Below are 16,309 nucleotides of genomic sequence, written 5' to 3' on the forward strand. Positions count from 1 at the left end.
TGTGAATGGTACTTGGTTAGTTGGCTGTTGGCGGTTTGAGTTTTTTAAGTATGTGCAAATAATAGTCACAGAGTTAGTGGCATGGTGTTACCTCAGCAAATTGAGGAAATGAAAGTCCACTGAGGAAAAGAAGGTGACTTCTCAGTATTAATATGCACAAGATGCATGCATGCACTAAAAGAATTTTGATGTACAAAAGGCTTCCTGTCAGGCTGCACTGTTAGAAGAAAAATGAGTGTTTTAGTGACCCCACGGAACAGAGTTCCCTAACCTTGTTTGGTCTGGTTCAGTTCCTCCCATGGCGACAAACTGTGGATGTTGATTGTTCTGGATTACTTGTCTCTCCTTTGTCATAGTGCAGCTTTGTTGGGTTTGGTTGCATTCAAAATGAGTTTCTACTTTGCTGTTGTAATTCAATCTGTAATTCAGTTTAATGGCAGCCTTGACACTGCTGTGGCTAATGTAGTGATCAACCCTGCGAGATCACTGCATAAATTGAAGGTATTAGGAATAAATAATGTAAATGTCAGTGTACAAAGCTACATGCCCCTATTTTCAACCCAGTGGTTTGCCTTTCAAGAATACCCTTATTTGTCTTACCTTCAGGCTCTTTAATGTGCCTACAATACCTGTACTAATCCTTATCTGAACTAATTATGTCTGATGTATCTGTGGGTAAGGTTTTCTTGGGATTTTATTTGGTGTGGGGTTTTTTTTGGCCTTGTGTTTGCCTTTTAACCATAAGTAATTGCATCAAAGATTCATTTTGGGTAATTTACCTTTCTGATGCTGTCACATATTGTGTATGTCATCTTTCTTTGAGAATTGATTTTGACCTGTATTTGCTGTTGAGGTCAAGCATGTGGATCTGAAATTGCTTGAATCGATTTCCCTTTAAAAGGAGGCACTAAACTAGCAATGCCACCCACCTTGGCAAATTTATGACAGTTTCTTGCCAAGCCTTCAATAAAAATTATGTGCTGGTTCCTTCAGTGTTTGTGGATGGTGTACAGATAGGAGCACATTCAACTCTGATGTCCCTTTTTGGGTGTTGTGCAGTTTCCATTTCTACATAGTCAGTGCTCTCTTTATCTATGTTCTGTATTGCCGTCCTGATTAAAAACTGAGGTGAAGCTGCTGCAAAACCTATGCTGCCAAGTGGAGACGGATGTTCAGTCTTCAGCTAGCTTTCAAGGCAAAAATGAGTAAAACATTAAAAACATTATTTCTCTAAGAAGGAGCTTGTCTTTTCTATCCATAAATTGCAGCTAGTTGTTTGCAGCAATGAAGTGTCTGTAGTACTTCACAGATGAAGCGTATTTCAAGAGAGGCATTAAGATGGTGAGGTACCAGTCTAGAATCAGTGAATGAAGCTGGAAAACTGATTAGTGGTTGATTAGTGGCTTCCTTGTTGGCAGAAGAGCAAGTGTTATATTCCAGAGACAAAAGCATAATTTGTCAGGTCTTAGGGGAAAAAAACCAAGCATGGAATTTTACTGCGAAAAGAGTACAAGCAATGATTTGAGGCTTTTTTTGAGGATGCAGGGAATAGGACTGGTAATATAAATGTCTCAGTGTGGAAGGATCCTTTAAAATAATTTACAAATCAAAAGAAAGGTACTCAAAAGATATCCCCTGGAGACTGCTATTCATAGATAGTTTGTCAGGTATCTGTTCTTTGAACAGAAGCTGCATATGGTCCAGTACTGTGCCGCACAGTGTATTGCAATAAGAGGACTGAAGCTTTAGCATTTTCGTGCATGTATTTTGAAATGTCATCGGAACATATTTTGAAATGGTTGTCTAGTCTGTAGGGTACAGATTTTTGAATGGCACATTCCTTTCTTTAGTCCTGTATCTTTCCCTTGGTCACCTAAGGCTATAGTTCTCACTTCTTGAGGGCATTCCCTTGTGTTCTGACATAAAACCTTCTGTATTTTCTGCTCCTTTAGTGGCATTTTCAGCACATAATTGTCTTTGGTATTTATTTGCTATAGAGCATCATGATCCATCTCCTGTCCTCTGCTAATGTTGTGTTGCTTCTTTTTTTACTTGCCTTTTAAGAATACAGTCATTCTGTCTGTTTGAACTTTGTGTAATGACAAGAATATTTTGGCATAGATTTAGAATTCAGTTTATTCTTTCAATTTGGGCAGAGAAATAGCTCTATCGAAGTAGCAGACAAGTAGAGTTGCAGTATTACTTGCAACTTCCATCTGACTGCCATCATCACCTCTTGCTGTGCTTATGTTTCTGATGTAAGCCAAGACAGATGACGCAAGTGGCTGACAAGCCTGCCAGCTGTTCTGGAGAATAAGCCTAGTATGATGGTAGGCAGAGGAGCTTGTCAGTATGACTCCAGTGAAGACAACAAAATTAAGACCTATCATGTATATTGATTCTTTCGAGTATCTCTTGGATCCTCATGTTTACCTCCGCCAGCCCTAAAGCAGCTGCTTCCTATGACAAATGACTTAATCTATGCAGAATCCCCCAAGTTTCTGTATTCAATCTGCTTTTGCTTCTCGATGGGTAATATGGGAGAGAGCAGAATTGAGACAACAAGCATGGGATAGCATCAAATCCAGGAAAATTGGGCTATTAATTTTTGAAAAGCTTTTGAATAGATTTGTGCAGACAGGTAGACTCAGTAACATGTGCACTATTCTTTCAGGAGCTGTGGTGCTACCGTCAGTGAAGGAAGTCAGAGCCTTGAGAACCTCCCATGTAAATAGCTGAGAACTGGCTATATTTGAATCTTTTCTTAAATTCTAGATTTTGCTAATTCTTAAAAAGTGATATCTGGATGGGCATGTTACTCTTTCTAATTTACTGTAGTAATACTAATAACAACAATTACTATGCTAATAATGCTCTTCTTAGAGGATTATGCACCATGATTCCTATTACTTAGGTTGGACTCGATGATCCTTGAGGTCCCTTCCAACCTTAGTTATACTGTGATACTTTCTTGTGCAGTCAGTGACCTGCCCAAAGGTGTAAGTGGGTTGGCATGTCTCCTCCCTCCTTGTACTCCTACTGCCAACTCCACTGTAATGGAAAGATCTGTAGTCCTCTGCCACAGGTGTGAGGCAGGGTGTATGCTGCATTGGCATCTTGATTTATATCCACTGTTTAACACTGCAGTCAGGAACAGTCTGTCTTCAATGTGTGGTCAGCCTGAATTAAACTTCTGGAGGGACTTCCTTCTGTGAGCAGACTTGCAGGTATGAATGCAGGGAGTCAAAGTTTCAGCTATCCTTTGCCCACAGGATAAATCTCACCTGTTCAAGTCAATTCTGTGCTGAAATTGAACAGATAATCTGGTGCTGGAGAATGCTGACAGTTGGCAGAACCATCCAAACACCTGGGTGTCCATTTTGTAATTGTAGAAGAACTTAGGTTTTTATTCTTGTAATGCAGTTTGAAAATATGGGCCAAAGCAGACCTGAGTAAAGACATAATGTTTTCTCACTGATACACTATTTTGTGTGTGGCTTTGCTGCTTAGTCTCTTGTTGTCTTTTGCCCTGGAAATGAAGGATTAATTTTCTCTGATGGAACACAGAAAAATAACCCTTCCTTTGAGGTTGGTGTGCAGCTTCTATTTAATTTTTAGTCATCATAGCAAAAATCTTTTGTGGATCGCTTTCCCAGTTTGCAATAGATAAAAGGCATTCCCCCTCCCCCCATGTTAAAAAAGAAAAATTGATAAAACTAGAGGGATGTAAAGAGGAAAGACAACCTTTGAAAAAGTCAGCAATGTATTCATATATTAAATCCAATACTTGTCTGAGGATGGAGAGAATAACATCTGTTTGCATTGCTATTCCCCACAAATCTGTAAGGTAGGTATTTTAAGTGATTCCTTTTTCAAATGATGCATCATCCTCAGGGAGTTAGATGAGAACTCTCAGCAGTGTTCTTGAAATTGTTAGTCTAATTACCCAGTAAATCTTGCCTTTCATGGATCTTTTTTTCCCCTCTTGAAATCATGTTGAGCTATCCAAAGAAACCTGTTCCTGATCACTGGTGGGGAAAATGTTAGCTCCATCTCAAGAATTCACCCACTTCTGTTTGCCTGCATTGCTGCAAGATGGTAGCTGAGTATTTTTCTCCTGGACATCTAGGAAGTCCGAGGGAAAATAATTTAAAACCTGAGTGCACTGTGGTTTCTTATAATAAGCAGCTGTACCTTTCCATATAGGATATTTTCTCTTTGCATCTTGGAGAAGGAAAAGAGTGTCACTGTTTGCAAAGACCCTCCTTCCCTAAAAGCTGGAAGTACCATACTCCCAAGAATGTTTCAAGTTGCCAGAAGACACTGCTGATTCTTAGAGGGGAATTTTCTTGTGAAGCACCATCTGTATGTGTAAGAATGATAAGGCCTTCCATATCTAAGCATACCCTTCTGTTTAGGCCAAAATAGTAAATATATAAACTACGTTGTCAAAAAAGGAGAGACACTGATGTCTTGCTCTATTTGATAACTAGATAGCCCACCAGCAGGAATCAAGACTGCTGGCATGGCTGTTGAACAGAAAAGGGGACACTGGAAACTTAATATCCCATCCCTTTGAATATTTCCTTTTCCGTTGCTTCTCAGCCTTGTGTCTTTCATCCAAACACAAAACCACTTTGACTGTAGTGTGAAGGATGTTATGCGCAGCATACCTGCTAGGACTGTTTTAATGGCACAGTATGATCCAGCGAGAGCTGTCCTTTCTCTGGGAGTTTGGTATTCTTCCCTGCAGTTTTCATTGTCTAGTCTCTGAAGATAGAGCCAGTTCTCTTATGTCTTGTCTTTTCTCTTGTCTTCTCTTCTGAGGTATACTCAGAGAATGTCAAAAAGGAGAGTCAGTGTTAGGAAACGGGATCTCTCACTAATAGATCTCACCATGTCCTGATCAGTTACTGGTCTCTAACAGAAATATCATGAGCTGGTGGTGGGGAAGGTACAGTATTACTTCTCCTCTGTGGTTTATGCTCCCTGGAAGGAGTGGTAATGCTGAGTTAGTTCATGCTAAACTAGTGCGACTAGGAGACAGTAGAGACAACCTGCATTAACTCTTGCATGGTTGTCTTTCATGTTGGGTCAGATGGGGGGTTAAAATAGCTTGGAAGCTAAAAATTAAGTGTACCTCAGAGTAACTTTGATACAAAGCCATTGGCAAAATAGGCTTTTTTAGGAGCTGCTGGTAATCCTGTTGCATGATAAGAGAATCATTTGAATGTATTTTCTTGGGGATATTTAAGATAATTAATGGTTGTGATGAATGAGAAATGTAGGAATACTTTTTGACCAATTATTTTTTGAATTATTTGAGGTAAGCAGAGTATTTAGTGAGAATTAATGGAACTAACAGAGAATGGAAAGCAGTATTTTTTTACTGCTTCATGCAGAACATAATTAAACTACCTCGCACTGCAGGTCTGCAGAGAAACCTGCAGAGCTGTCAAGCTGAGGGTACATGCAGTTTATGTATTTCCTTTCTGGCCTGGAATGAAGAAGGAACATCTGGCTTATTCATGGATATAGTTTTCCAGTGCAATAGAAGTGAAGAGCACCTAGTGTAGCAACAGCGTCAAGCTGAACCATAACTGGTGACTAGTTTCCATAGAGTCATCTTCTGTAGAGTCATTTTGTATAGGGTCTCTCTCAAACAGGCAGCCCTGTACTGCATCAGATGAAATTTCCTTTGCATGAATGAAAAATTGAAGAGTGAATCCTCTTCTATGGAGGTGAAATGTGACAGCAGTCTAGTGAACTGAAGCTGTTCTCTTTAGTGAGCTTTGTATCTCTTTTCCTTCTGTCATCTTTCTTTTTTCTTCTTGTGATTTTTCTGCTTCCAGTCTTTGTAGTGAATCATGTCATCTAGAGCAGTGATCGTCTGGGTTTGTTTGTTTCTTGGTGGGGCTTTTTTTGTTTGGGGGAGTTTTGTGTGTGTTTTTTGGTGGTGGGTTTTTTTATGGTTAAGGGGTTTGTAGTGTGGGTTGGTTGTGTGTTTTTGTGGGGTTTTGTTGGGTTTTGTTGGTTTTGTTTCTGCTTTGTTTCTTTTTGTTTGGCTTGGGTGGGCGGATTTTTTGGTTTTGTTGGGTCGATTTGGGGGTTTTGTTGTGATTGGTTGGTTGGGGTTTTTTGTTTGCTTGTTTTAGAAATCATGTGTAAACCTGTGAAGAGCAGTGTAGGTGTCTGTGTTTGTCTAGTTTGGAGAGGAGGGGGCTGAGAAGCAGCATCATTGCTCTCTACAGCTTCCTGAAGAGGTGAAACAGAATGGAGAGGGAGATGCTGATCTTTTGTCCCTGGTATTTGGTGATAGGATGCATGGAAATGGTTCAAAGCTGCCCCAGGGGAAGTTCAGACTGGACATTAAAAAACATTTATTTACTGAAAGGGTTGTCAGACACTGGAACAGGCTTCCTCAAGAGGTTGTTGATGCTCCAAGCCTGTCAGTGTTTAAGAGGCAGTTGGACAATGCACTTAACATGCTTTAAGTTTTGTGGTGTTTTAATTTTGAAGTGGTCAGTTCAGTTTCCCTTCCAACCAAAGTAGTCTGTTATTACATTATTCTTTCATTGTCAGTAAATAATGTCACCCTTGACAGCTAGACCTCCTGTATATCTGCAATAGCTATTATAATTACTGTTTTCCCATCTTGTGGTGTGTTGCTCCAACAGGAATAGCAAAAAAGTGGCAGAATGTAAATAACAAATTTATTTTGCACTAGCTGGTTTTTAATAGATGTTTAATTTTTTTTTAGTGAGGATAATAGTTTGCAGACTTTGACACAGGACGCTTTCTGTAAATCCAAACTTTCTTTCCTCTTAAAACCATACCCCTAGTCACATGTATGGCATGAAATAGCACATTGCCTGAGACAAAAACACTGCCTCAGATCAGGCAGACCTTGCTCTGAGTTACTGTGACTGATCACTGCTAGTGCAAATGTGTGTTCAGAAAAGGCATTAAACATCATTGTTAAAAAATGAGACAAAGTAAAGGGAAGCATTACTTTTAAGTATGTATTTCCTACATCAGAAGCTGATGGAAAGGCTAAGGGAGGGGAAAGATGTTCTAGATCAAAACACAGTGCTTCTTGACTCTGGGGTACTGGCACAAGTCTTCCGTATCAATCCACATGTCCTGTTTCCAATCATGCTGCTGTTTCCTCTCTCCCCTAAATTGTACCAAGCTTTCCCTAATTTTCCAGCTGTCTTTTGACTTAACTGTCTGACAACAGCCCACAGGGAGGCAAAATTTGTCCACAGCAGCGAGGCAAAATTGAATTGTACAACTTTAATGTAAGTGGAAAATCCATTGAGTTATTTTGCTTTTTTGTTGTTCTTAAATAGTTTTCAAAATACTTAAACTGAACTGCTGACCAACTAGTTTCCAATTTGGTGTGACAAAATTGTTCATTTCAACAAAATCTATTCCCCCTTATTTTGACATCCTTTTGTTAAGGGTTCATATAAATGTACTTTGCCTAAGTGTTGCATAAAAAGAAGTTGACTCTTATTTATATCTTTAATGATGTTTCTGCTCTTAGTAATAAAAACAATGTTGCAGCATTGTTTTCTTTAACATTCAAAACACAGCCTGGTGGTTTCATTGCTGCATTCATCAGGTTTGCCCTGTGTTTCCTCCAGTTACAAAGGAGTTGATTCCTTCTGCTTGCCACTTCGTAGCCCAGCAGGTATAGGAAGACTTGCCTCATTTTTGTCTAGGAGGTAGAGAAGTAATTTAAGCGGCCATGAGTTCTGTCCAGGATACGTGCTGCAGGCTGCGTGGCAACATCTGTGCAGTTTTACAGGCTGACAGCCTCTGTTTTCTCAAGCTTGTAGATTAAGTGTAGGTACTTGAAGTAGCTTCAGATGTCCAGGGGAAGGACTGTAGCATCCAGTAAAAAACTTGGTTTGAAAAAAAAAAAATGCTTTGGCCTGTTTGCGTTTTGTCTCTCATGAATTTCCTAGCAAACATCAAGAATCCCCACCTCTTTAAACCTGTACAAAAGCAGTCATGTTTCCTGTATCTAAAAGAGTATAGATTATATTTTTTTGGTGAAAAGAAATGCTTCCGTTTTAAATCCAGCTATAGATTTTCAGACACTCTGCCCAGCTTGCTATCATGTTTTATCTAAAATGGGAAAATCAGAGAGATTGCAAAATTGAGTCTGCTCATGTTCACTCTGGAGTTCTTTTCACAGAGAGATGAGATGATGGAATATAACTTTGGAGCTGGCTCTTATGCAATATGGCTTTCCTGAGGGGTTTATATTTAGTATTTTTCTTTTTTTTTTTTCCCTTCCACACTTTGTGTAAATTATAAACAAGTGTTTCTGTGATATCTCTTTAGAGGATACTTTAGGGGATCATATAATTTCCTTGCTTGAGGAGATTGCTTGGAAGAACAGAGGAAGTAGCTGGCTTTTTTAAGAGGGGCACTAATACGGAAGCAGCTTATTTCCTCTGCTCAGTTCTGGTCATACTGCTTGGTTGGTTAGCCAATTCTACTATACTCAAGTAATTTACAAAGTATTTTTTAGTCCTTTGTCTTCCTCTGGAGAGATTTCTTGGAGATCCCAAGAGAAAATACATATGCACACATATTACAGAAACAAGCAAGAAGTAGTTGCTGGAAAAATTGAATAGCACACTTTATTAGTTATTAATATGGAATATGGCCAGAGTAGTGGGAATTGCAGTGAAAGTTTGTTTTTGCTGATAGCTAGAATTAATACAAGAAATGAATGGAAGGCAGGACCCAAGGGAATGTTGCCTTCACATTAAGCATGAATGGGTAGCTGATTGGGAAGGCTCAGTAGCTCTGAGAAGAAAAACAATCAAATTCCCTATTCCATGTGTATTTCACAAGAGATCTCAGAGTATTGAACTTCGGTGAAAATACGAGCCTCAACCCCTTCAGTTTTTCTCTCAGATCACTGTGTTTTGAACTGCAGAAGTTTGGATTTTCTTCCTAGTCTCTTGTAATCCTGCCATTCTTTTCCCTCTTCCAATCTCAGTCTGAAGACAAGACAGATTGGACTGGTGGTGTGTCTTCAGGTAGAGCATTCTGAAACAGCACAGTCACATTGAAAAGAATACATTTTTCACACCGTGAGCTAAAAAATGGATATGTGCATGGTAATTTTATATGCAGTGTGAAGAAATGTAAACTACTTGTGCAGGTACACTAAAGGGAATGAGTTCTAGAAGATTTGCCAGATTTATTGTGTCAGAGGAATATTAGGGTTTTGTAGCGTTGTTGAAGGTAAGATGATTATATGGATTGCTGCATGATGGGTGGGTTTAGGACTTTTTTTGTTGCTTTGTTGGGTTCTTGGCTTGTGGGTTGTTTTGGTGTTTGGGTTTTGGGTTGGTTTTTATTGTTGTTTGGTCGGTTTGGTTTTTTATTATGGTCTTGCAATGTGATGTGTTTTGTCCTTTCACTGCACATTCAGAAAGGTTTCTCTGTTTGACTGCTATGATTGACTTAGCTTTGTATTTATGTCCTGTGATTTAAGAGTTAAGAAATTTGAAACCCTCTGACAAAGGAACTTTTTCATCCTCCTGCCACTGCAGGTTGAAAGAAATCTGATAACATATTGTAACAAATAGGTCAGCATGACTGAGAAGAGCTCTTTTGAGAGAAGCAGCATATAATGTACCATATGCGCACTTAAAGGTGCTATAATGGTACGTGCACCGAAGACTCATTTTGTTATACCACCTAATACCACCTGGAGTACTGCATCCAGTTCTGGAGCCCCTATTACAAGAGGGATATGGAGGTGCTGGAACGTGTCCAGAGAAGGGCCATGAGGATGATCAGAGGGCTGGAGCACCTCTCCTATGAGGACAGACTAAAAGAGTTGGGGCTGTTTGGTCTGGAGAAGAGAAGGCACCGAGGTGACCTAATTGTGGCCTTCCAGTATCTGAAGGGGGCCTACAGGAAGGCTGGGGAGGGACTTCTCAGGATCTCAGGTAGTGATAGGACTAGGGGGAATGGAATGAAGCTGGAGGTGGGGAGGTTCAGGCTGGATGTGGGGAGGAAGTTCTTCACCATGAGAGTGGTGAAACCCTGGAATGGGTTGTCCAGGGAGGTGGTTGGGGCACTGTCCCTGGAGGTGTTTAAGCCCAGTCTGGATGAGGCTCTGGCCAGGCTGATCTAGTGTGGGGTGTCCCTGCCCATGGCAGGGGGGTTTGAACGGGATGATCCTTGTGGTCCCTTCCAACCCTGACTGATACTATGATACTAGTATTTCTTGGTGACCAAGACCTGTAGGTACATGAAATTTATACTTACATATGAAGACAGCATTTAATAACTGCTGTATCTTGTGTTTATGTAATATATGTGCTTTGAATCAGTATGCACTTTTAATAGACACGAACCTCTGCCATCACTTATGACTCTAGCAGAGATTTTGCCAATTCGTGCTATGGAAAGCAGCAGGTTTCCCAACAAGCTGCTTTCTGCCAGGCCTTAGAAAAGATCCAGTTTTCTGTTTCTAGAAGAATAATCAGGAATGCTCTGGATTCAAGCTCTGTCTACCTAAACTGAAAATTAGTTGAGGCAGGATGTTGCTAGCTCAGTGGTTTGGTAGATCTGAGGCCAAACCAAAATGGTATTTACTTGTTTCTTTAATTTCCACCTCCCCTTTAAAACATGTCACTAAAAGCACCTGAAAATAGCTCAGCTAATGGTGAGATTTCAAATTTCTATTGCAAATGGCTAATTTTAATCCACCTGCACAGTTCCTGACTCATCTTCAACAGAAGCAGCAAAATCAAGGTACTAAACCTTACCTCCTTGGTAATGTTCTCTCTTGTCTGCAAATTGTTCTTGAAGACATTATCTCCCAAGCTGTGTTTTTGTCATCCTTGAATACAGTAGGCTTTCTTTGGTATTCTTCATCTGTGGCAAAAACTTAAACTTAGAAACTTGCTGTGTTGCTCGTTGAGCTTTATTAGCTTATAAAATCTGCTTGGTTACTTGTGAGAAACAGCTGAATGGAGAAGTGCAAGAGACATAAAGAAATTAACATTAAACAAGTGCAAAGTATAGTAGCATAATAAAATCTGAAGTTATTGTTTTTGTTCCTCTCCCTTCTCATGTGTTTCTTATACTTCTAATAGTTAGTTATAAATGCCTTTTCCCTAAGGATACTATTTCAACATACCTCTTATTGTTGAAATGTTTTGCTATCAGGTTATTATTCCTACAACTTGTGATTTTTGGATAGTAAAAATACTTTGATTTAACTTCATATTTTAATTGCCCTTGTTGCTTTATTTATAAGAATGTTAAATGGGGAGAAAGGAATTGATGAGTATTTTAATGGCACAATTGGACCCTTCCATCAGCAGCCACTTTGACACTAAAATTTGTTTGCTAGAAAAAATAGTGTATTAAAAATGAACAAACAACAAAAACCCACAAACCAACACAAAACAGCAAACAAAAATCCCCAAACAACACTGTCCTCCTGCAAACAACCCCCACTAATCTGTCACAAGCACTGAAAGCTTCCTGCTCTCACTCATGGGCCTGTGAAGTCCTAAAGTCATAGGAAAGGTATATTTTCATTTAATTGTATGGTGTTTGTCTTTGCTGAAGTGTGTTTGAACTCTCGCCCATATATCGCTTTCTTTGTAGCAGTGCCAACTCAGATGCAGTCTCCATGTGCTCTCCCTCCTTCCTGCACCATCTTGCCTGGGCTCTTCCTTCTCAGGGACCGATTTGGGTGGCTGCAGGCCGAGATACTGTAAATAATGAACCTGATGGAAAAATAAGTTTTGAGGTTCCCCAGCTGCACCAGGACACTGTCACAGCAGCCATGTGTCTGTGCTAGTAGAACACCTGGTTGGAAAGACACCAGAAATGCTTAAATGAGGAAAAAGGGGCAATTCTGACACTGTCTTTACTGCTGTGCTGGAGAGCCTATGTCTACTGTGTTGCTGTGTAATTGTGAATACTTAATTGAAAAAAACCAATCTGCTGGGTGGTTCACAGATATGTTGTTGATCTTCATAAAGCACATGTGTTTTCAAAAATGGTAGTTCATGTTTTCAGGGTAGGCATCCTATAACAAGCTGTAGTCTGCTCCTGGTCCAAGTCATATGTAGAGTAAGATTTCACCTCTGACTTCCAGTCCTGGTAGGCCTATAGCTGCCAAAAAAGAAACAGGAGGTCCTGAAGAGATAGCCACCTAGAAAGTTAATGAACCAGACTCATTGGAAGAGAGCACTGGCAGGGACTTCACCGAGTGACTGTGGAGTTCCCATCCTTGGAGAGATTCACAGGCCACCTAGACACAGTCCTGCTGTAGGTGGCCCTACTTGAGCAGGAGTTTCACACAAGAGGACCTCCAGAACTCCCTTCAACCTCAACCATTCTTTGGTGTGGCGCTCTGTCCTTCCCGTTCACACTCTTTCTATCTTTGCCTCCAGAAATTTCCAGGCTGACTGTCTCTGGGCTATCCATCATGCAGAGGTGAGCAAGCCCAGTACTCTTCTTGTGGGCTACCGGGTGAGGAAGCGTCAGCTGTTCTGGTCTGTCACTCTGGACTCTCTTGTATGGAGACGGGAAGCACACCCTGCAAGTTCCCATGTACCCACTGTGGCAGAATGTGTCTGGTGGTGTGGCAGTGTGTTGTCCAGACATGCAAGGAAACATACAACAGATTGAACTGAGATAGGGTGGAAAGGCTGGAGAGCAAACAGGTGAAATTGGCTTTGTGTTTCACCTTTGGTCTTCTGTGGCAAGGTCTAACAATGTTAACTTTCACATCTGTGGCAGACAAGCTCTGTGCTATACAAAACATTGCTATCCAAAATCCTCTGTATTAATACTGTGCTTAGAAGGGTGCTTTTATCTCTCTAGCAGCTGCTAAGAGATTTGGAACCGTAAATGAGGCTATTACTTAGATTTTGTTCTGCAGATGCCCTTTTGCAAAACTATGAATTGTAACCTGTCCAAAGGAGCTGATGTTACTAGCTTCATTGAAGTCAAGCAGTTTGACATTCTTTGAACAGAAATGTTATGTGAGGTTGATTGTCTGTGTTCCTATGCTTCATCTCAGAACTTGGAATTCACCTCTGCCACAAGCACGCATGGTTTGTTTTCAGATGCTTTGCAAATGAATATTTTATTAGGTTGCTATGGCCAAGTGCTGCAGGATGGCCTTTGATACACTTTGTAGCCAGGCGGCTCTAGCTGTGTTGGCAGAGCCCTCTGGTGGGAGCACAGCCTGTGCCAGCAGCAGCCGGTCCTGCGGGCAGTGCTGCCCAGTTCTCCCTAATGCTGTCAGCCAACCTTCTCAGCTCGGTGGCAGCCCACCACCTGCTTGCTGAATGGCCAAGGGGTTCCCCTACATCCTGTTCTACTCAGGAGAGCAGAGTCCTGTGGAGAGCACTTGGCCTTTTTTAGCAAACCTGATGGTGTGCTGCAAGCGCCAGTATAGTGTTAGATATTGCTTTGCAAAATGTTGGCTCTTTGAGAGTAATGAAGTTAGCTGATTATACAATGATATTTTCTGAATCAAGATCACAGTGTGGGACAGCTGTGATGAATTTCAAGGATTGCTCGTATGAATTTCAACAGTATCAGTGAATACTTTTTTTTCTTTAAAGAGTTTTGTAGTAAAAGTAATCAATTTAGGCATGTACTCTAAATCAAGAGCTACAGCCTTCCATGTCTGTTGGTCAGTAATGTTTTTTCCATTCAAGATACTTGAGGAAAGGGCTTTTGTGTTTTGACATACCAACTTACTGAGCCTGAAGGAAAAATGTTGGTACACTTGTCTAACCTAAAAGTATTCAGAAGCCTGGTTAGGAGTCCTAGATGTGCTGCCAAACCAGAATGTGCAAGCAGATCTTTTAATCTGATTAGGTCCCTAAAGCATTGATATATTACAGGCGAATAACTTTCCTGCAGGAAACCCAGCTGTTTGAGATTGTTACACAAGTAATGCAGTAGTAATAAATTGTCTCTTTCTTTTTTTTCCCCTTCTCACATGCCAGCCAAAGCTTTTCACTCACCATTGATTTGAAACACTCACAGCTGTGCCCAGTATTTTGTCTTCATTAAAAGAAAAGCAAGAGGAATGTGTGCCACAGCTAGAAAAGGCAAGGGCAATTGCCAATGGTGGACAGGAAGCCCCTCTGAAGTTGGAGGGTGGTAGCTAGATAAAGTCAAATCTTTGCATCGTTGTACTTGTCTCATAATCAGATTTTCATTAAGACAGATTTATAAATTCTTCCAAAAGCTAAATCAATCTTCATGGCCTGTATTTGAAATGCCAATTTCAGTTCTTTACCGTTGTGTTGAACTCATCTGCTCTATTACCAGGACTCAATTGCTGCTACATTCAGCAGCACACAACTGTTCTGTTAAGAAACCCATCATGTGAGAGGCAGTTGCATGGTGGAACTCCTTGCTGCAGGTTGTTGTGAATTCCCAAAGCTAAATATGTTTCAGAAAGCAGTTGAACACATGTGAAAGGAAAATTTGCCAGTATAATGAGATGCACATTCTGCCTTTGAGAATTCCTCAGCTGCAGCCATGGGTGCAGGGTGGAAAGTGCATGGCTGTATGTACTTGCCTGCTTCCTGTATGCCTGTGGGTGAAGACAGGATGCTGAACTAAACAGGGCTGTTTAAGGCCCTGGAGAAGGATGGTTTTGTTGTGGTTCTTGTCACCCTCTGCTGATAACTGGAGGAGGTGTGATAGGGTGAGTACCAAGCTTTTTGCAATGGGTGAGGATTCTAGCCCTCCTCTCACAGCCTCCAGAAGCTCTTTGTTTAGGGATACTTTTTCTTAAGGAGCCTCCCAGTTTACCTGCAGTCTAGTCTGGCATTTCCCCGTGGCCTGATGGCCCTCCTCACCAGTAATGAGAGTTTCACTGAAGGCTTATTACAAATGCATGTAGGAGGCAGCACAAAGGTTTTTTTTTTCTTTCATGCAGGACACCTTTATCTTCCTGTTTGGATTAGTGTTGTGGTTAGAGGCTTTAATTCTCTGGCAGGTGGTATATGGTATGTTTTTCAAGCCCTGCATCTTCCAGCTCTTGGGATACCCTCTGCTCTGTGACTTTAGAAAGCTGCTAAAAATCCATTTTAATGATGTGTTAATTTAAATTCCCTAATTTTTTATTGCACGATGTCATCGTGATTCAGCTTTGCAAAATGCCATCTTACTTCTGCATGTCACCTTGCTTTACACTCTTTTTAAGGTACACACATGGAATTTTAATCCTGTGATGCAAAAATCTTCCTGAATTGTATATTAGAACTCAGAATTTCAAACATAAATGTTGCTTTAACGTTACTTGTGGTTATCTCTAATCTCAGAGTCTTGTTATAAAATCTCTTGCAGAGTTCATGCTTTTGTCTGTGCTTTTTATTTCACCTGCATATTTCCTTGGAAAGTGGCTGATGATTCAAATATTTGGAAATTTTTTAATAGTCAGTGCTCTTCAGAAGAACTTGCAGTCTAATACTGCCATTGAAATAGGCAGGTAGAGCTTTGGAGATCGGGAATTTGTACCATTTAAAAAGCTGCACTGCCTCGCTTTTGTCTCGGAATTTATTATGCTTCCCAAGTATAATGTGACATACTGAATAGGGCAGGGGGTGGGGACATTGTCTTCAGCTGACATGCTGTTATCAGCGGGACTGTGTTTCTGGACACAAGATTTTGCAGTCATTGGTTGTCCGAAGAAAGCCTTTCCATCTGAGGATTGGACAAGAAGATGCGTCAATTTGCTGCCCGTCTCCAAGGTACTGGTGATGCTGCCTCCACAAGCTGGCTAACGTCACAGCTCCATCACCCAGCGGGGTGTGGGCTTTTTTCTCCTCTTCTCTGTTTTAATTCTGTATTTGCTTCCTACTGCATTTCTTAATCTGTCTTCTGCCAAATGCTAACAGCATGATATTTTGCAATCATTTAGGTGAATACAAGAAGGACGAACTCCTGGAAGCTGCTAGGTGAGTGCTGCTTAGAATATAAAGCGTATTTTGGGGGTGGAAGCAGGAGAGGAGAAGGGATATTTAAAACAGTAATGTTTTGTCATTGCTTTTCCATGAAATGATGCAAGCAAACCACTTCATTAGCATAAATCCTTCTGGACTTCTGGAGTCTGGTAGAAATGGAAAAGCCTGTTTATGTAATTGAAATCCCCCACTGTGGTGGTTATAAGGTTAATTTTGAGTTTTTGCTTTAAGCTGCTGAAATCCTCTTCATCATTTTGTGACTGTTCTTTTTAGGGGCAATTTAAATATTAGAATTTTTCTTTGGGTGTTTACTG

The 16,309-nt window shown here is 40.6% G+C and overlaps 1 protein-coding gene across 2 annotated transcripts in view; it reads left to right on the forward strand.

Annotated features, from left to right (window-relative positions):
• TNKS (tankyrase) overlaps positions 1-16,309 on the forward strand; it is a 123,000-nt gene that overhangs the window by 44,756 nt on the left and 61,935 nt on the right. For both annotated transcript variants that reach the window (XM_068137316.1, XM_068137317.1), the window contains exon 4: positions 15,953-15,989. In XM_068137316.1, the coding sequence (XP_067993417.1) occupies positions 15,953-15,989 (37 nt within the window). The remainder of the gene's footprint in view (positions 1-15,952; positions 15,990-16,309) is intronic.

This window comes from Melanerpes formicivorus, unplaced genomic scaffold, assembly GCF_026170545.1.
Source record: "Melanerpes formicivorus ecotype bairdi unplaced genomic scaffold, bMelFor1.0.p_v2 SCAF_4, whole genome shotgun sequence".
NCBI classification, from domain to species: Eukaryota; Metazoa; Chordata; class Aves; order Piciformes; family Picidae; genus Melanerpes; species Melanerpes formicivorus.